A 21,621-nucleotide genomic window follows, 5' to 3' on the forward strand; every position below is an offset into this window, starting at 1 on the left:
CTGTCCATGTTGGATACCCTAACAAATGTATAAACTTGAAATATTTCCATCTTCAATTAACCCAATCATATTTAACAATTTCATCCCCCCTTACTCAAACACCTTATCAATTTCTCAAGGTCTAGCTAATTGTTCATACAGTTCTGTATTTAAAACTTTGCTATGGTCATTATTATGACTGTACCATCCACATAAAATAGACACACCTCATTCTTTCTACCTTGCCTCTATAAACAGAGTGTTCTTGTCAACTGCAACACAGTACATCTACAAACTTGGTATAGTAATGTACAGTATCTACATCTTACGCCCTCATCACCAGCACACAAAGAAACAGTTACAGTATTGTTTACAAGTATGACCATTTATGAATCAATAAGTTAGAAAACAACCTGAATTGGTTTCTGTACCCCCCCAATAAAAAAAGCAGTCCATTAATATTGAAGAGGATTATACAAATTTATAGTTTTGTACTAATTAACAGGAATAATACCATAAAAGATGACTTGTACTTTGAAAATAATCCTTTAATGAGTCTGTCTCAAGCAGATCTTTCATCTTAAAACCCATTAATTTGTCTCAGGAAACCCAAACTCCTCACCATAATAACTCAACATCTGCACACCAGATAAAAGGAAGCTTTACCTCACGCCAAAGCTGTGGTACAGGTACAGTACAGTACAATATATGCAAACCACACACCCAACAGGGCACTGATACTGTACTGCAGTTTGTTAATGGTAAAGAAGGACTTAAAAGATCAGTACTGCAGTAGTATAAACCAGGACCTCAAAACGTCTTTATTTATACTTGACTAATTTACTTGCCTTTGATACATAATTATTTTCCTTATCTATAAAACATGGGCATATTTCTATAACCTTCAAGGAACTAAAAACTATACCATACTATATGCACATGTTGAGAAACCTCTGAAGCTCAGCAACATACCTCATAGTTCAAGGTACTGATACATCTTTTAGCCATTCAAAGTAAATGTCTAGTAGTACCTACAGTATTATAACTTAGAATAAGTAACTACTTAATAGATTCCAATCTCTACCTGTGTACAATTAACTAATTCCATATATGATAATCTTCCACATAAACAACAATACAGTAATAATAATGATGATTAATAATTATAAAAATAAGAGGAAAACTACATTAGGGATACAATAAATTACCTTCTCTACAATAAACATTAAATCAAATAAATTACTAAGCTGCTATCACATCTGTTCCTTTTTATTCTATAAAATCTATGATATTTGAGCACTTATCTATTATTAAAACTCATATTTATATAACTCATAAAATGTACATACATGCTGGATTATATCCTGTGATATAAATCATAAAATTTAATATAACTAACATCACTATTAGACATATAAGATGTACAATAATGGAGAATAATGGTGCTCACAGTGAATGATAAAAATATATACCCGGTATATTACAGTATTTCATAAATTGCAAAATCCTTGATAAACGTCAAAGCCTCATTAACTTGTTTTAAAATCAAATACATTTAGTAGTACAGTATATGTCAATGCTGACAGACCTAAAAGTACAGCATCAATTTCCACAATTCAGCATCATGAAAGCTACTAATAATTTCTAAAATGTGTTAATACAATACAATACCAAAATTTCCAGTAACCCAAATCCAAAGTTCAAGTCTAATATATTATTTCTCTTCTTCATCTTCTTCCTCATAAAAATGAATACCTGTCATACTAATTGAGTAAAGGTCATCAAACACAGCACCAATAAAAGTTGCCAATGCTGTATTCCAAACATTTCAAAACCTCAATGAGAAAATATGACTAGTATTGTATAACAAACAGGATACAGGTATTTCTAAAGAACATACTGTACCTGACTTCCAGCATGGGGAAAAAATATATCTCCAAAGGATATACAGTAATTCCTATCATAAAAAATATATCAAGATGCTTTATCATGACACAGTACTGTACGTACTAATCTTTATTAAATATAAATCTGAGCTGAACAAAACTAATTGCAGTACTGTATATAGAACACAGTTATGGTTCCCTTAATGCTGACAGAAAAATGCAAATTACAGCTTCCCCTCAAAACATAATATTTAAGCAGTCAACTGTACATACTGGAGTGCCCAAAATGTTATTGTTATTGTGGGAGTGGAAGGGAAATATACCATAAAAAAATAAAGAGTTCATAGTAAGAATGATTATACATTACTGGTCTTACTGAAGAAAAAATATTAATAAATAATGGATTAATCAGGGGAATACAATATTAACAAAAAGGTGAAATGACCCTCTTGGCCTCCATGATCACATGACAGTGTCTACAAAAACAATGGTAAAGTCACTCTGCATTTACAATAATTTGACTTGAGGATCTTTACAGGGGTCAGTATAAAGCACACCAATTTGTTTGCAATATACCTATACTTACATTTCTGAAACCCTCGTCTCACAGGCTAAAGTTATCAAATACATTTTTGTTACAGTTACATTAAAGTCTGGGCGATTATATTTCAAAAACAATTCTTAAACGAAAAAATATGCAAGAACAATATAGACAAAGCACCATTAAAGAGTTTCCAATTCCACAACAGGATAATAATTTACTTTCTTGTTTCAAATACAGTAAAGTACAGTACTGTAGTTATTTCTGACACTAGTTGATGTAGGGTGAAATAAGATGTTCTACTGGAATATCTAAGAAAGCTATTCCCTCCCAACTTTGCTTGTAGAGAATTAATATTCTAAAAAAAGACAAATTAATGTACAGTAGTGTCTGTTTCTTCACAAAACACAGACACCTGAAAGGGGATTTAATATAAAACACAACTAAAGCAAAAATTATAAAATATTAAGTTGAAAGTAAAAAATATGAAGCTAAAACATTGAGCTCCACACTAGAATGACCATGACTTCAACTGTTGGCAATAAAACAAGAATAAAAAAACCCCTCAGGGATGAGGTTAATGTTAAACAAAATATTATCTGTACTGTATATGTGATGTATAAACAAGAAACATCATTTGTAAAATACTGTTTTAAAATATACATACAGTATCTATTTCCAACTTAATAATACGGTGCCATAAAAGGTGTGTAAATGAAGGACCGCAGTATGTAAACCAAGTTCATGAACAAGAAGAATAAATGATCTTTGATACCCAGATTGTTGATACAATACATCCTCTGCTAAAACATCCCTTTACCAGAGGTCTCCACACATATACGTACTGGCAGAATACTGTACACAATCCATGCACACAAGGCCAGACAGTGTTTTTGCAACAAATGGCATATTCTCATCAAATTGAGAACTGAGGTTGAAGATTTGATCCAATGGTTGGCGAGAGGTTCAGTGAGGCTGAATTATTTCAGTACTCTCACGAGATTTAAATTCTTCGTGGCCATTAAAGGAAGTTTACATGCCAGTCATCTCATTTTCCGTTAACTTGTAATCCCACTTAGGGAAGCAGGGTGACCAGTTGACTAATTAGTGCCTCTTAGTAACAAATGTTATTTCACAATTAAATCCTTAATGACCCACCAGGCTTCAGAGTGATCCGAGATTATTAATTAGCTGGAAATGGTGAGAAGGAAGTAATTTGTTAATACCTGTACTAGATGCTACACGTACCTCAGTTGGGGAGTGATCACTTCTGTACAAGAAGTAAGGACTCACATAATTGTTACTTCCTATAGCCACACATTCCTGAGCTGTGTGATTAAAAAAAAAAAAAAAAATCATAATGGATTCTTCTCTCCATTGGGGTTAGAGCTAAGTCAAAACCTCATAAATGATGTGTTCTGGTCATGTTGTGAGTTTACCTGGATTTAATTAACAATCAAGTATTAATACATATCTCTTACTGGCGTAAATCTGATTTAAAAGATAATTGGTTCATTTTATGGTAACAAAGGTTTAAGATAAATTTAAATTCTTACAAGTGAACATGGATAATATCATCTAACATATTTCTTCCCTCCTTCTTATACTCTATATATAAACACATGTACTGTACACACTTGAGCACAGGTAAAGGGTGGCAGACAACCATCTACCTAAACATCACTGATCTCAACCTTATGAACAAAACTTAAGAGCCAACATAACTTTCATACCCAATGACAACAATGGCACTTTGGTGGTGCAAGATTGGAGAAGATTGGCATACAAACTTCCTTTTATGGTCTGAAGAAGTTTCAATTATGTAAATCTACTGAAAGGGTTTTGATTTCCGACCCGAAGCTTCATTGGATCTTAGATCAACTTTCAGACTAAATGGAATAAATTCTTTGATCCTGATCCTGATACACCCAGGTGAGAAAGTCCTGCTTGTAGTACAGTAGAATCATTATTTGATTTTGTTGACTTAGTGTATGCTGCCATTGAATATAATTATGAAGTCCTCTGGTAAAAGACAGTTCTGTCAGATGGCACTTTAGCAGCCTGAATCTCACAGGTCATTTGGTGAAGCCCCAGAAGTTAAAAATCGGTTAATTTAACACTTATAATTATCTTAACTTTAAAAGTAGACACAAAGTCAAGTAAAGCTCTTTAATTAAGTATCTATTATACAGTAAACCTAACTGAATGAGATGTGCTGAAATTTGGCACATTCTCTGAGGTAATTATTACTTTTTAATCCACAGCACTATACTTATCCATTATCACTAACTATTAAGTAAAAATGCATAAATAAAGTAGTTAAGTGATTTGAACTATTCAAGCCACTAAAATAAAATAAAAATTGCATGCCAACAGATTCATGCATTATCATAAAGATTAAAAACATCATTCATGATTACTTTCAAATACTGTGTATCAAAAACTACATTTACTGTGATCCCCATTACTGCTACAGTTAACATATAATTAAAGCAAAGAATTTCAGCATTTGAAGAAATATTCATTTCATAATTCCCATTTCCATGCTGAATATACATCATTTAACCATAGCTAATATTTCTAAAAAATTAACCTGTTTAATAATGTCTTTTGAAAACTTTGGGGTTAGCATCACCTAGAGTGCAAGGCTCAAAATTACTTACAGCACTTTTAGTCACTTCGGTCTTGAAAAAATATTTTTAAAATTTCAGGTTTTTTCTGACATATTCATTATTATTACACTAAATGCATTACTACCTGATGACAATCATAAACATGAGATAAAAATTAACTCGTGTATTATTATATTTATTGCACTTGTTTATATTTGCCGTTCATATATCACCTCTGATATATTCTGAATGCCCCCAAGTCCTGCAGTTTATTCCTGTACGTATACCATAAATCAATACAGATAACAATCTGTGTCATCTTGAACAACATAAAATACAGATCAATATAAGAAGCCCTTTGTTAATACCCTTACAGAGAACCAGTATATTTTCAGCAGGTCTTGTTGATATCATCACTGCATTACAAACACGTCCAAGATCAAATAACAGAGGAAAGCAGCCATAACCTAGCCTATGACCTTCATATATGGCACCTGTTATTTGACCCTTATGATATTCACTTGGAATTCCTAGGTTATTTATCTATATTATTTCTGCATTGTATTTCTAAATTTATATGAAAGTCAATATTATAAGTGTTTAAGCTTTTTAAGTAAACTGGCCAGTATAGTCACCAATGTGGTCTACATTTTGAGAACTACATGAAGCTGAAGTGTTGACTAGATCATAAAATGGGCGGGGAGGTGGATGTCTTGTTAAGTCACAGATGGCTTGGGAAAACATTTAAAAAATCTTCCATTTTATGAAAACAAAGTATATTTATGTGCTGTGCTATATAATGAATAAAAGCATCCATAACAGCTGTGTATCTTACAACAAACTGTATAGAAAAATTATAAATAAAAGGCCTGGGGCTAGTCATAAAAAAATTCTGCTTGGGCTTTAAGCATTCATCAGTATTCACAATAAGTTTTTACTAAATACCTGTTAAAAAATAAAATGACATGGGCTCGCCTCTTTAAGTACTCCAGAAACAATGCATAAAAGATAAAGGAATAAAATTAAGGATGTAGCAAAGACTGTTAATACTAGTTTTTTGCTGATGTAGGGAGAGGCAATTTACTTCCTGCTGGTTTCCCCCTTGATACAGAAGATGGCTTGGGAATGGATGAACCCTGTCGTTGAGTTCGTGGTGAAGGTATAGGAGAGGGAGGGGTGGTGACTTGTTCAGGAGTGGAGCCAGAAGTGTGTCGACTCGATCGAGACATGGCTGAATTACCACGTGTCACAGACGCTGAAGACCTATGTTGTGAGCCGCGGGACAAGGAACGCAGATCTTCAGCAGCAGGTGAGGAACAGCGTGATGTGGCTGGAGATGAACTTGTACTCCCATTACGGCTTCCACTACGGCTACCTCTGCCAAAGCCACTCACCGGACCATCTAACCCTGGGGAAGAACAACGCGAACCCCCAGGAGATGAACTGCAGCTTGTAGGTCTAGATCCTCTGTTCCTTGGCGTACGAACTTGAGGTTGCCTTAAACGTGAGCCAATAACATTAAGGGTTCTGGGACGATTTTCTGTTTCTTGAGGTGATGTGTGAGGGGAGGCGGCACGGGAAGAATTTGGAGACACTGTCGGAGAGGTAGGAAGAGCTAACCTGGAAGGAGATGTACGTAAGTTTTCATGACTGAGAGATTTTGTACGTGATGGAAGTGGGCCACGAGAAGGAGATGAAGCAACAGTAGAAACTGGTCTGCTGGGACGTGATGGTGGTCGAAGTCGGGTCACAACATTACTACCAGTTGACCCACTGCCACCTTGGCTACCTCTTCTAGTCCCTGAAGAGGTCTGTGAATCCCTATGATTACTACTTTGCTCATCCTGACCACGAGGTGAATCATTCTGGTGTCCTAATGTACCTGGTGGTGCAGGTATTCTACTTACTGAAGTGTTGGTGGAAGGTTGTCTCAAACGGGAACCACCCAAATTATTGCTACCTCGACTCTTGTTATCCATGCTACCACCTTCATTGCTAGAGGATAGATGGCTAGCATAAGGGCGATCTGAAGGCCTCCAACGAGAAATCCGTGTTGCATTGCTCTGTGGAGTGGGCAGACGACTTTTGATGACGGATTCATCAATACGTATACCGGCATCAACCAAGAACTCATCCGTGGTGGGGTCGAGTGTAGACATGCTGGGGAAAGAAGCAGGATGAGTAAGGCGCCACGGAGGAGAAGCTAAGGGGGGATGGGGTCTTGGGCGGGAATAAGGTGTAGGAATGAGACAAGGAGGAATACGTGCCAGAGGGTGAAGGCCATGCTGCAGCCAGGAAGCACCCAGAGGTCCTATAGGGTAAGCTGGTGGTGAAGACCAGGGTGCTAACTCTGCAGTGTCTAATAAAAAATATGAATGGGGAGGCTGCTCCAGCATTCTAGTTTCGTGTTCGCGGGTTCCTCTGGGTCGATCGCCATCGTAGCCGTACGGAGGATAATGCTCTCGTGGATAAAGTTCAGCAGCAGCAAACATTTCTGCATGATAAGGGTCTGGGCTGAATGGTTCAGTAAAAGCAAGTGAAGACAGATAATCTTCGGGGTGATCATAAGAGAAGTGTGTGGGGAGAGAATGGGCAGAATACATAGCAGAGAGATGAGGAGCAAGGGTTGGGGGAAGACCATGATATATGTAAGGATCTTCAGAATCCCGAGGATAAGCAACTCGACGTGGCCTACTGTCATGCAGAGGCTGGGAAGAACGTTCTCGCTGACGGCCACCCAATGAACTGTCGTTTTCATTTGGATGACTAATATACTGTATGTGGTGTGGGGATGGATCAAGAGAACGTGTTGAGTTGTTATATTTTTGTGAAGAAGTTTCTTCTTTGTTGGATGGACTGTAATAATGAGATGACGACTCTGGATAATTTGTGATTTTGTTATGACGTTTAGAAGATTTATCTGAGTGATGAGATCGAGTATTATATGCATCCAATGATTCACTCCTTCGGGGAGATAAATCAAAATGTCGATTTTTAAGAACAGAAGTTTCATAATGATGAGAGGGAGGACTACGTCGACGTGACACTGCATCATAGTTTCCAGAGCGTTGAGATGATTCATGACGGTTGGGCTCATGTTCATTTTCATATTCCTCCGACTCTGAAGAACTGTGATGGCGATGACGGGTATGTTGTGGAGGCCAAGTATACATACCGTGTGGACTAGGCGGGCTGGCTGTGCTGTGGGAACTCGGAGACTGAACTTTGTTGTCTTTATTGGTGTGACGACGGCCGTCGTAGAGAATATCGGGATCTTCGGTGTCGGAATGACTGCCTCGTCCATCTATTGACCAACCTCGACCAAACCTATTTCGCCGTGGCTCTTCGGGGCTCGTGTCTGCCGATGCCACTTTTCTTCGCCAACGGGGACGAGATGTACGTAGCCAGAAGACCTCCCTCGCTGAAAGTTTCTCTGATATTCGGTCTCCATTATCACCATTGTCAGAGGGCAATGCTGAGAAGGGTGATCGACGGGAAGATACGGGTTTGCTCCGTTTTTCTGAGATTCTCTCTCGAGTATCTGCATGGCGATCCCTCGATTCAGAAAGTCTATCCCTAGATCCTGACAAACTATCTCTAGAACCTGAAAGATTATCTCTACAAGTTGAGAGATTATCTCTGGATTCTGAAAGTAAATCTCTAGATTCCAAATGCCTGTCCCGTGGGTGCGGCGATCTACTGGCACGTGATGTAGTTGAAGATGGAGGATCTCTGGTGATCCTTGGAGACTCAGGAGAAAGCTGTTCCTCCCAGTCAATACTAGGTTCTTCAGGACTAAGAAGAACTTCATCACAGATGTCACTAATATCCAATTCGTTGTCATCGTCATCATCAAGAGACCAATCAGAAGGGTTAGTAGCAGAGCTAGGAGATGTGTTAGTGGTAGAAGCTTGATATCCAGCACCCCTGTAAGGCACACACATTTCAAAGTTAGATACCTGAAACATAACAGTGATTAAATGCTGCCTGGACCTTTTCTTTATTCATGCACATAATTCTAACGCAGGGAAGTTCAGGCCGTCTCAATGGAGGAATCATTAGAAGTAAGTGGAGATCATAAAAACAAAAATGTCTTTAAAATGGCTCCTTTACAATCTGTATGCATCTACAATCTAATTTAGTTTTGTCATATAAGACATAATTTAGTCAAATTAATAAAGTAAGAAGGGGATTATTGTACAGTTAACCCATAGTGGTACTTGTAATAGCAGATTTATTCCATGTCTCAACTTGTTTTCTCTGGACACACAATTGTCTCATAAATGTTGTACAGTACTTAGGTTGTTAGCTATGTTTCCTTGCTCTTCATTCAAACGTTTAAAGGTTTACTAATTTAAACTTCTTTATATTGTTGTTTTCCAAGACATTTATGGTGCTTTATCATGTTTCCTTTATTATATAGCAAAATGCCAAGTTTAGTGCAGAACTCCTAAAATAATGAACAAAGTGCAATGAAAATCAAACTCCATTTGTATTTTTATGGGATATAACTGCATGTCAAATTTAAATTAGAAGCATGTGGTGTTATTACAAGCACTTGACATCAATATAAGCATCTGTGAGCCACTGGGTATTACAATAAGCACAAGAGGGGCAACCTGGCTCCTTATGAGTATATGAATAATTTGGCACCATTTGGATTACTGACTGTACAGTACTTTTGAGACATTGAAACTGAAAGTGGTTCCCATAAGCATGACTGCCCATTAGGGACAGTGTGGATCCTGCACACAGCATATTAAGCCTGGACGTTAGGTGCTAAAAATACAACAAGTTCACCAAGTTGTTGCCTCAAAACAACTCCAGCAAGAGTACTGGGGGATACTATACAGGGCTGGTCTCCTTTCTCCCAATACGGCCATACTTGTGGTGGCACCTTAGTAATCAATGCTTAAAACCCATCTGAACTCCTTAATCTCCAGATCAAACAATACTGTACTTCATTCCCATCTGAACTAATTCATCTCTTTATGAAATATAGTTCATATTGATCTGATCAGTACTACTTAATCTGTTTCGAATAACCTTTTATTCTGATCCAATCTGAATTCATTAATCTCCAGGAGACAACTTTGTACTTCAAATAAACATACTTCAATAACCAGAGTTGTAGTACAGTATTTCTTTTTGTAGAAGACTTGTGCACTTACACTTTAACCCAGTGATTTTCAACCAATGTGCCGCGGCACATTGGTGTGCCGCAAAACATCCGTAGGTGTGCCGCGGGAGTTTAAATAGCATTAGGATAGCATTTTAAAAAATAGCATTTGGATACGTTTTGACATTACTGGTACTTTTATGGAGCGCATTAAACTCCTTTTTTTCAATGATGCAATAAATAAATAAATGTGTTGTTCATTAAAAGCCCAAATGGCAGTTTTAAATTCTCTCCTTAATTCCGTTGTGTAGATCCACCGATCTCCACTGCCAGCCGTAAGATACTGATGGTGTGCCTCGACCATTTTAGTGCCAGGCTTACTGTGCCTGAGATGAAAAAGGTTGAAAATCACTGCAATTTAACCTATCATTAGTTTCTTCCATGTCTTCACTAATTACAAGTCTTTGCTACTTTATCCACCATTATTCCTGGCCTAATCAATGTTACCCACACATTCAATACTTTTTTAATCAAAGCAAATCCAAGTTGGTCTTTCTGCCTCTGGACAAAGTAATAAACAATTCTACTGAACTCACTAAATTTTTGTTCCTTGTAACAGTACTGAGCATGATGAACACATAGTACAGTAATAAGATGCAACTATTTTAACATTTAGAATGATAACAGGAATTGGCCCAGGCAACAGTTCATCATCTATATAATAAGAATTAAAAGGAATTAACCTAATTATTACTAAATCTGAACAATTTTACCAAAATTTCTAATCACAGGTTGGTTAACAGCCATCTTAAATGATAGCTCAACTAACATGCAATAGTTTCAAAGAGATATTTAGAAAAATGATTCGCTAACATGATACATTATTTCCAGATACAGTAAACCTTTCCTGATTTCCTTTACCTAAACCACAGTAAGATCAACTTTACAGACATGCTCAGTTAATGACAACTTTGAGTAAATCCTTGTGATAAGTTATAAGTCTAATTCATAATATAATTTAACCATACTACTGTACTTTAGAGAACAATGAGCAATATCTTCCAGAAATATAGTTACAATAACAAGTTAACCCTAATTAATACAGTACAAAATATTCTTTCATTACGCTCTCCCACATACATATAGTACTGCATAGTAGACTGTCTCACATCTGTGCTCATCGATTTTAACGCATCAGACCTTTGGAAGATTTGGGTTAAAGAAAAAAAATAAATGCGAAACACTGTGAACTATCCCCAGGTACATTATTCCTCACCATGTAAGATGCACCTCCCCCTCCCCAAGTATCCAACAATCACCCTGTTCTTATATGTAGAAAGTTAACCCTAGGAGGACTAAAACCAAGACTTCCATTTGACATACTGGTTCTCAGATGACCCGAGAATGAAAGACAATACAGTCCCAAACCCAGCAATTTTCCACATTTTCATAACTCTGACAAATTTTACACAGTGTATAACAAATTGCCAGCACTGTACCTCTAGCCACCATGACTCAGGTACAATACTTTGCTGGGTCAGATGTAAGAAGGGTTCTGGCCAGTGTAACTTGCTTATAATGTAATGATCTTTATAATGACAGATGTGAGAAAGTTTACAGCATAAACTATAGAAGTATGAAACATGATAACCAAGTCCATACTATCTTATCTTTCTAATCTCTCATCAAAGCAGGATGGTCAATGTTGAATCTCTTCCAGATACTTAAACCAAGTTTAATCCCTTAGAACTTAAAATGTTCCTTTAATAAAGTTGACAACATAAAAGTTTGTACTAATCATTTGAGTGATGTTTACAATCAAAGGTGGGCGCGCGCAACTTTTTTTTGCGCCGCATCCGCAACCATTTTCAAAAAGTTTCGCCGCAACCGTGACTCTACTGAAATAGTTTCGCCGCAACCGCAAACCGCAACTTTAAAAAAATAAATATAAATAAACAAATACTAAAATAAAAAAAATTGCCTATTTGCAAGTAAAACAAAATATAATTGATTCAAAAAAATTTATATTATCAATATTTTATTACAAAATTACAAAAAAAATGCCTCACTGCCACTGGCCTCAGTCTCAGTGGACTGGCTGTCAACAGTCTCAGTCACTTCAACTTCCGTGTCCATGTCCTGGTAGGCAGGATCACTGCTGCCGGCCACAGACTCCTCCTCGTCACAAAACGATCCATAATACTAGTAATAACAAGAAACAAAATAACAAGAAACTGACGCCTTAACTGCAGTGCTACTGACTGCCTGACTGGTTATGATATGAATCATTTCCCCCCTCCCCTCCCCTCGCTGTAGTTGCCAGATTTAATCTTTCACATTAACTCTAGTTTCTAGAGTTTATGTGAAAGATGAAATCTGGCAACTACAGCGAGGGAAGGGGAGTGAGGGAGCAACGGATGGGTTTCATCTGGTTTACAGTTCAGAAATAAGCTGCCCGACCTGTATCAGGTGTATGCTGAATCATTCCATCAGAAACAGAAATTTTCATAATGCGCTGCTCTAGGGATGCCCGTTTGTTTATGCAGTCGTATTCCAATTTTTAATTATTGCCCAAAAAAATTTGCGCATTGCGCATGCGTTTGAAAATGCTTGTAAAAGTTGTGCCGCAACCAGTTCCGCAACACTCTGGAAAATCGTGCGGCTCACCAGCCCACCTTTGTGTACAATACAATCACCACATTTACCAAAAATAAATTCTTCTGAAATTATATCACAGTTAAGACATCCAGTTCCTTAAAGGTTTCATGGGAAAAATAGTCACACACATTTTACTTTTATATGCTAGATTAAATTTTATTATTGATAATCCACTGAATGAAATGATTTGAGTGCTGGAGAGAATTCTTTTATGAAACACCCTGCTTATATTGGGGAGGTGATTTGAGACATACACTGAGATGAACTTAATCATACATATAGACATATTAATGCCACACTATTTCATGTGTGATGCAAACGTGCAGGAACAGTACATCAATGACACTAGCAAAAGTGTAAACAAAACTAAAACAAGCTGTGTTTACTGATACAATACAATGCAGAACAAAACTTCTAATGCTGCTGTTGACAGGCAAATAATATCATAGCATAATACACTATTTCTTTTATCTTGCATGGACTAATTTATTCAGAATACTGCTGTATACAGCTTTAAGGGAATTAAATATCAACCAAAAATTAAAAGAAGCCATTCATTCTCAAATGAAGAAATGTAAAAAAGAACATAAATCATCTTACTGTAATTAGTTTCAGTGCACAGTGTACTCATCCCAGCAAATTTCCAATTGCTCTCGCCCTCTTACACATACATGCATTTTCTCTTCATGTTAAGGGAATAAAATAGTACAGTACAGTGGGTTATGCTATAACGAACGGATTCTACTACGAATATTCCTATAACGAACGGTTTTACCTATAAAATTGAGAATGCTATAACGAACGAAACTCCTACAACAAACATTATTTAAAAAAAAATTTATTTATTTATTTTTTTTTTTTTTACTAATTTATTGTTTTTTATTACAAATATTAATGATATTCTTTATTTCAAGGGTTTAGATGCATATTTATGCAATTTTTTACAATTTTTACAATTTTATATTATATTTTTCAGTGTGAAGTGGTTGTATTTGGGGGCCTGGAATGGATTAATCCTATAACGAACGAATGCTATAACGAACAAGGTTTTAGAACCAATTAGATTCGTTATAGCATACCCCACTGTACAAAAAAGGTTTTGTTAGGTGACAACAAAGCTTCCCTACAAGTGCTTTTCAGTATCACTCAAGCAAGATATTCCATTCTATGAGTAAGGAGGAAAAATATATGTCCTGCAAGATCGGCCATGTTGCTAAAACCCCTTTTGCTTGTGCCTGCCTGTTGCCAGACGGCTGTAACATGCTTAACTGCAAGCTCCACTATCCTAAAACACCATATTTTCTTTTAAGACCACCTGGCAAAAGCGGGCTCTGCCTGAGGGTGTTTTAATATAACCTTCACACAACACTTGCACAAGGACCAAAGACTAGAAAACTAAACACATTATCTACACTAGTAACAAAACAAACTATAACATTAAGGGAATAGTATAAGTTCTCCTTGCAACCTGTGCAGATGCCTTAAAACACTGAACATATTCTCTCTAAATGTAGTATACAGTATCTGATACATTTACCTCAGATAGTACAGTATATATATAATTTTATCTACATGAGCTGATGACAGAAATGTACAGTATTTGAGTCATCTACAGTACCCCGAGTAACCAGGCACACTGCCTCTATACATTCATTATCATTCTCAGTACAGTCGCCTGAAATATTAAACAGGGAGTTACTACTGCCTGGGAAAATATTGGAAGCATAATGTGTTTTCCAATGGTAGATCCTGCTGCCATATGGCATCACAAAAATTGTGACAAAGTCCCAGGTTGCTCATCTGACTGACTTGCTGCTTCATTTACACACAATTGCAGGGTCTCAATTATTTCTCTTACATTGACAAAACAATACATATATTGTTTCTCGCCCTCGATCTGTTTATTTTATTTTTTCCATTTCTGCATTTAGTTATTAATGGTGCAATTTATTATATTTCTTTTTCTTTCTTCCCCCCCCCCCACCCCCCAGGCTCCGATATGGGTCAGTAACCTGTGTCCGGGTCGGCTAATCCCCATAGAAAATAAATAAATAAATAAATAAACTTAAGCTTCTATATTGCTGTAAATGGCAGAAATAACATGCATTGACTAGAGTAGAGCAAGTACCTACACAATACATCTAGTACTCAGAAAAGCAAGCAATTCAGTACTGTACGTACTCTATTATGAGGTAAAGAGGAGTAAAATAAAATAATGATAACATACAAATGCTCTAAGGGTTTAAAAAAGAATGATGATTAATGACACAGCTGAAATTTATGCACGATAATAAACATTTACATATAAAGTGATTATCGTATTTAAACTTAACAGATCTAAAACAATTTAGGAAAAATGTCATTACGTATTTATATTTTCAAAAATAAAGAAAAACTCTCCGACATGAAAATACCAATAACTGAAAGTGAATTTTGTAAAACTTATTTGGTGCACCTTGGGAAAATTCTTACAAATATTTGGTGTGTGGTGTTTGTGTGTATGTGGCACAAATATGTACTGTATTATACTAATGAAGAGGGAAATGACAAAAGACTGGTTTTGGAAATTCGCAAATCAATTAACTACATTAAATGAAAATTTTGTGTAATAAAATGTGGGATTTAAATTATAAAGATGATGATGATGGAGCAGGAGGAGAAAAAGTAGAGTGTTACTAATTCATGGATTACTCTCCACCACCACAGTCTAGATCACCCAGCCCTTTAAGATTTAGTGGCATAATACCAAAGGCACTTGGGAATGACAAAATTAGAAAAAATAAGCATAAATCATATAATAAAAAAACTGGGATATACAGTACTCTGGAAAAATAAAGAAGGAACATTAATTGTAATAGTAAGTACACACGATCAAAGAAATATCTGTGCGCACTGGGTCCGATGACTTCCTAAATGATCAATACAGCTATGCCACAATGTAACCACCACCATGAACCATGCTACACATTGTTCCCAAGATTAATCTATTTTCTTTTGAATGTACACATAATAACAATATTTACTATGGATAAAACAGCAAATTTCACTACCAAACAACATATTTTGCAATATCCATCGTTTGTGGCATCAGATTGTTTAAAGCAAAATGTGCAAAAATACTTTATTGATAGTGTGTACATCGTACAGTACAATACATTTCTAAAACAAAAAGAAGGCAAGCAAGCTGGAAAAAATAAAAAATAAACATTAATGCATTTAAACAAAATCAACAAATTTAAGACTTCCAAATATTAAAATAATCATATGAAATCATTAAACATTATGTACATCAATATACATGTACCAGTAACTAAAACACATACAGAATAAGAACATTAAAAGATCTTCATACATATAATAAACATTACCTATAAACATTATGAGCGAATCTATTATCTACTGTTTTGAAGCCGACTTATCTGAGAGCTGCATGCACCAAGCATTAACCTTTAAGGAAAAATCATCATAGCTGGACAACATTATTACTGTATTCCACATAACAGAGACGGAGAAGCACAATGCACACACTCGCAACAACTAAGTATCTCGTGCTACCTACACTCATACTTTCCACATACAGTAATTAAGACGACGACATCAGCAACTGAATAACTTTAAAAACAACACTAAGATATTATTTATAAATCAAACCTATTTTAAAGAGATGGAAATTCATATTTCAATCATACAGTGTTTAATACCTACTGACATCCTCTTCAATTGTCAGTAAAAGAGTGACCCTTTCACACGTTAGTTGGCATCAAACACGGTGTTGAAGAAATATAAGTCTCCATCATTTTAAAGTGAGATTAATTTATAAATAAGTGTCATACTGCTTAGAATAAATGAAAGAATTCTTATCTGAGTGAGACTTTGTGATGCAATCATATCCAAACTTTCAAAAACTTTAGAGTGTAGTAACCAGTGGTCACAAACTCCCTCTGCTAACAGTATATCTCACACCTACCGGAGTATTGTGTGTTCATCTGGTGGCTGCTTGGGTGCATGAGAGTTACTGCGCCTCCTTTCTAAATACGGGGGCAGTCGACCGATACCAGAACTGCGACGGCTTGATCTTTGTCCTGAACGTCGCTCACCTAGACTTCCTCCTTCACTTCGATTTCCATCTGTGTTTAATAGAAAAATTAATGAGCACGGCATATATAATATATAAAACTCTTACAACTCCTTGTCTACAGTGTTTACATTCTCTCTCTCTCCACATTTTTGAGGCCTTGACAGATCCTAAATTACTCATTAATCAGGAAACCCAATAGGCAACTTGACTTTCGCCTATTTTTTTAAACATTCGGGGGGGTAATACTAAAGTGGATTCTTGGACGTTGAGTTACGTGTAAGTAACCCAGTAAATGGATGTGTTAAACTTGAATGGGTGTTTACCTTACATTCTCAGAGAAATCTGTGATTTCGGGGTAAAAACGAAATTCTCCTATTGCCTCACCCTTCCTCTTGGAGGAAATTGTACATTTGTTTCAAACTGCATTACAGAATTTCCTAAAATTCTGAAGCCATTACAATTAAAACAACAACACAGATTGGCCTACACTAGGCAGCCCAATGAACATCGACAACAAGCTGTTTACTATCAGTCTATGAATTATTTGCAAAGTTTACTTAAAGCATTTATAAAACTGAACACTTAGGTATTATATTAACACTCGGGGTTGCCCAAATTAATTAGTATTACAAGACTTAATCTTGGGGTCGCTGTATTTGCCCTTGAAAGCGTATAAACATATTTTTGGTAGTGATTTTTTTGCAGCTAAAGAAATTAAAAATGATGTTAGTGAAATGTCTTAAAATGAAGAAAATGTGTGAAGAATGATATATATTATGATGCATACACACTTACAGGATCCATTCTGATACAGCAAATGGCAAAGTAAAACAAAAAAAAGGGGGGGATCTACTCCACTATTATTGTGATACTATAAAAATATACTGTACACACCTGGAGATTTTTTGTCTGTTGCCTTGGAGCCATTGACAACTCTTCGTTCTTGTCTCTCCTTCCTCTCATCCTCTGTCTCTTGACCACCAGAGTCACCCTCTGGGGAGCCACGCTGTTAACACAAAACAATAACTGCATTAAATGCAAAAACACAATGACATTACAACAGAAAATCTTTCCATACATTTGTTTTAATACATGTACAGTATACAGTAATTATCACCAGTGTACTGCCACAACATGTGTTAAGGGTTACTGTATACATAGATCCAAATTTCTGGAAGCACAGTTTGGCTGCAGTTCATATTACAAATGATTCTATTGTCTAAGAAGAAACTATGTTATCAACCAAAATAACAGACAAGGCATTGTACTTATAGACTAGCTGCCAAAGGTAATGTGAAACTGTTGGACTAAAATAAAATTAAGCCAATATACAGAACATGAATTGAATGTGTTACCATAATTCTTTGTACATAGAAGAACTGACTTGTGTGTTCATCTTAAAATATCTCAGTAAAGGGGTTTACACTCCTGGTGAGGAAAATATATGGCACAGTAACTTCTTAATCAACATTCTACATTTGCACACAGGCATGATGTCTTAATTAAATAAATTAATAAAATAATTTTGTAAATGACAAGTGCAATACTGTACAGTACTTATATTAATTATCTAAGTGATCATTGGTCAAGCCATATTCCTTTCTTTCAAGGCTGCTTGTGTTTTGAGGTGCTTGGTATAGTATACTGTACAGTATTACATACAACAAAATAATCAAACTTACTCTACTAAGATAATACCAACAACTCTTTCTTGGCCAGTTACATTGATTGCTCATAATTTCTGTATAAATATGACAAATATTTCTATACGGTTTAATTTACCTTTGGATTCCTTGTTAAACAATATTGTTTCTGCCATAAACAAAGAAGTGAATAAATCTATCTAGGAAAACAGTAAACTGCATTGAAGAAACCTAAAACCTGATGACTTAATAGACTTATTAAACAAACTTGATATTCATCATGAGGTACAGTTGCCAGCAAAAGTTCTCCCACAGCCCTGTGTAGCAAGTTTGTGAGAGGACTTTTGCTGGCAACTGTACATAATCTTCACCTGTTGTTTTTGTTCCCATGTTAGTTACTAAATTTTTAATACCTGGCATTCACAAACTTCAATCTTGTCAAGCTGAGTGATGGTGGTGGATATGGCAGCTGACACATCTCGGTCACTCTCACTCATCAATAAGCTGCCTACTACTGTCTCCAGCTCCTGTAACATATAACTTATATTAAATACAGTACTGTACTGTACTTAAATTGTGTAAAACTTCAATCAGAAGGAAGAGCTCAATAGTCTGCTCTCACTAAAGATGTTAACAACAAAAATAAAGTATTGTACTTATACTCTACATAACCTTCACCCTACCTTCAGAAGTCTGAAACAATATACAGTACTGTACTGTACTTTATAGGACAAATATATCAAAGATATATACATAATGATGGTGGTAGCGGGACTGAATTATAAGCATGTATAAATAGTTCAACTGACACATCTTATGTAAAGTTAAAAAAGGATGGCTAATCTTGGACAGTCAATTTACAGACTAATAAATAAGATTTATCATCCATGATAACAATGGGTTTCACATATACAGTATATCCTTGAAGATATAAGGGCGAGTTACTTGGCACTGTAAGTTAAAAAAGAAGCATTTTCAGCTCTTTCAAGCCTTTTCTCATTAAAGTGTGAGATGGATGGAACTAGGAGCAATTTCACAAACACACAAACAATTTTTCCCTTCAACTATTATCAACCCAATATTCTTTTTGGTGTAACATTATTGTATCTGCTCTAAAGCTGTACTGTACTCCTCTTCCACAACAATGTGCCAACTATCCATGTGGTTGACCAGTGTTACTTCATATGACATAACATCATCCGCCTGTACTACATCCCCCCCCCCCCCAAAAAAAAAATGTGGAAAACATGAAGGTACATCTAACCTGCAGTCGAGCTTTATCCTCAGGTAGTGAGATTGTAGCTTTCATCTGGGGAAGTAATACCACCAACTTCAACCGAATGTTGGCAACTCTGTCACCTGAAACAGAAAGTTTGGTAATAAGAGCCTAATGCTGTACTTCTATCAAAGACACTTGAGGTATATGAGTTATAAAAACAATTTTATCAAAAGTTAAACAATGCAGAGGTGTGTGTAAAAAGACGATAAGATTAACTCGTGTTCTTTAAGATGAAAATAGTATTCTTGTGTGACAGTGTTTATAACTTAGGATGATTTATAACTTAGGATGTCTTATAACTTAGGATGTTTTATAACTTAATAGGGAAGAAAGATCTCCTTGTACTGCAGATGGGTTATAACGTACTGTATACTGGACTAGTGTCAAATTTCCTGGAGTTGGGGTCTGAAATGTAAGGCTGGTTAAAGTTATAAAGGATTTTGCAAGATTCTGACCTGTTTTGGGACACATTTCATCAGCAATAAAGGAGATATATCATTTAAACTTGTGGAGGTCAGCACATTCAACGTAATTAATAATCTGCAATATATTTATTTAATGAACAATGTCCTTTACTTACTATGTAAAGACAGCAGTGGCCTGAAGAAATATGATTTGAAGAAAGCCTTGGAGAACATCTCAAGAACCAATGTAGCTATGTTCAGAAACAGCATTCTCTTGTGACAACTATTTCCCTCACAAAATTCTGTAAAAACATAAAATCTTCAAGATAATGTTTTACTTTAACATTTGTTCTTAATGCAGAATTGTTAAATCAGGGGGTTAGTGGCAGTGTCCTGTAATAGAGAAGTAGAGTGAAAAAGTAGTAAATATCATTTTTGGCAGCTGTTCAGATTCTTTAAAATTACTCTGATCTCACAATACAAGATAATTTTGGGCATATACAGTATGTAAATACTGTAAGATAATTCAAATTTCTGTTTGTCAGCTTAAAGATTTCATCCACAAATATTAACCTTTACTTCTAAGAAGTGAAAATTAATTTACTTTCTATCCACTTATTTCTACACAAGCAACAATTCTTTCTTGTCAATAAGCAATTTAATTCATGCAGCATCTCCTCCAAACATCCTCCATGATAAAGCCCTCACCCAGGCACTCCCTCTCTTTGTCCTCATATCCTGATGTACTCGATTACCTCTATTTTTTAAGGAATACTGTACAGTACAAAGATAATATCATCCAAGAAACATACCTGACACAAGGGTATTACTGATGTGCTCTCTATGCTCCGAGGTGTTCATATGTCGGAGGTACACAAGCAACGTTCTAGCAGCAGCGAGTCGACATGGTATGGGCCTCTGGAGGTTGATAAAAGAAGTGTAAACTTCCAGGATATTCCTTTATAAATTTTTTTAGATAGTATACCAGTCATGTGCACTGGTCACAACCCAGTGCACTCTTGACACTGATAGTTGGAACAATTAAACAATTAGTAAATATCTTGATGCACAGTATCCCACACAACCTCTGCTACCCTCGTTCACTGTCAACCATGCTGGATTTCCCAAGAACTTCATGGTAGACTTAACTTTGCAAGAAATCTATTGGGAGAAGGAAGGGTTTCAGAGTCTCCTCATCACCAACTTGGTCAATTCCAAGAAGACTCGTGTATCAGTGACCAGCAACAAGAAAGGGAGGAGGTGGAGAAACAAAGATCCAAATGTAACAGAGATGTGCACCCTACAGGGGAAGGTGCACTAACTCAGTAGATTCAGTAAGGTGTTACATACTGACTTCATTTTTTCAAATTTATTCTTAGCTGTCAATACATTCACTTTTATAGTTTTATCACCCTTTTCAGT

The 21,621-nt window shown here is 36.0% G+C and overlaps 1 protein-coding gene across 2 annotated transcripts in view; it reads right to left on the minus strand.

Moving 5' to 3' along the window:
- Nucleotides 1-506: 506 nt before the first annotated feature.
- Nucleotides 507-21,621, minus strand: part of LOC121877234 (serine/threonine-protein phosphatase 4 regulatory subunit 4-like) — a 76,005-nt gene continuing 54,890 nt past the window's right edge. Inside the window, exons 12-18 of one of the 2 annotated variants that reach the window (XM_042382868.1) lie at nt 21,012-21,117; nt 20,376-20,501; nt 19,781-19,875; nt 18,930-19,043; nt 17,768-17,879; nt 16,763-16,922; nt 507-7,178 (exon numbers count right to left, since the gene is read on the minus strand). In XM_042382868.1, coding sequence (XP_042238802.1) covers nt 6,068-7,178; nt 16,763-16,922; nt 17,768-17,879; nt 18,930-19,043; nt 19,781-19,875; nt 20,376-20,501; nt 21,012-21,117 — 1,824 coding nt within the window. In that variant the 3' untranslated portion in view covers nt 507-6,067. Of the gene's footprint in view, nt 8,946-16,762; nt 16,923-17,767; nt 17,880-18,929; nt 19,044-19,780; nt 19,876-20,375; nt 20,502-21,011; nt 21,118-21,621 lie in introns of both variants that reach the window. The other variant, XM_042382867.1, reaches the window with a different exon arrangement.

Source organism: Homarus americanus, unplaced genomic scaffold, assembly GCF_018991925.1.
Source record: "Homarus americanus isolate GMGI-L3 unplaced genomic scaffold, GMGI_Hamer_2.0 scaffold367, whole genome shotgun sequence".
Taxonomy (NCBI): Eukaryota; Metazoa; Arthropoda; class Malacostraca; order Decapoda; family Nephropidae; genus Homarus; species Homarus americanus.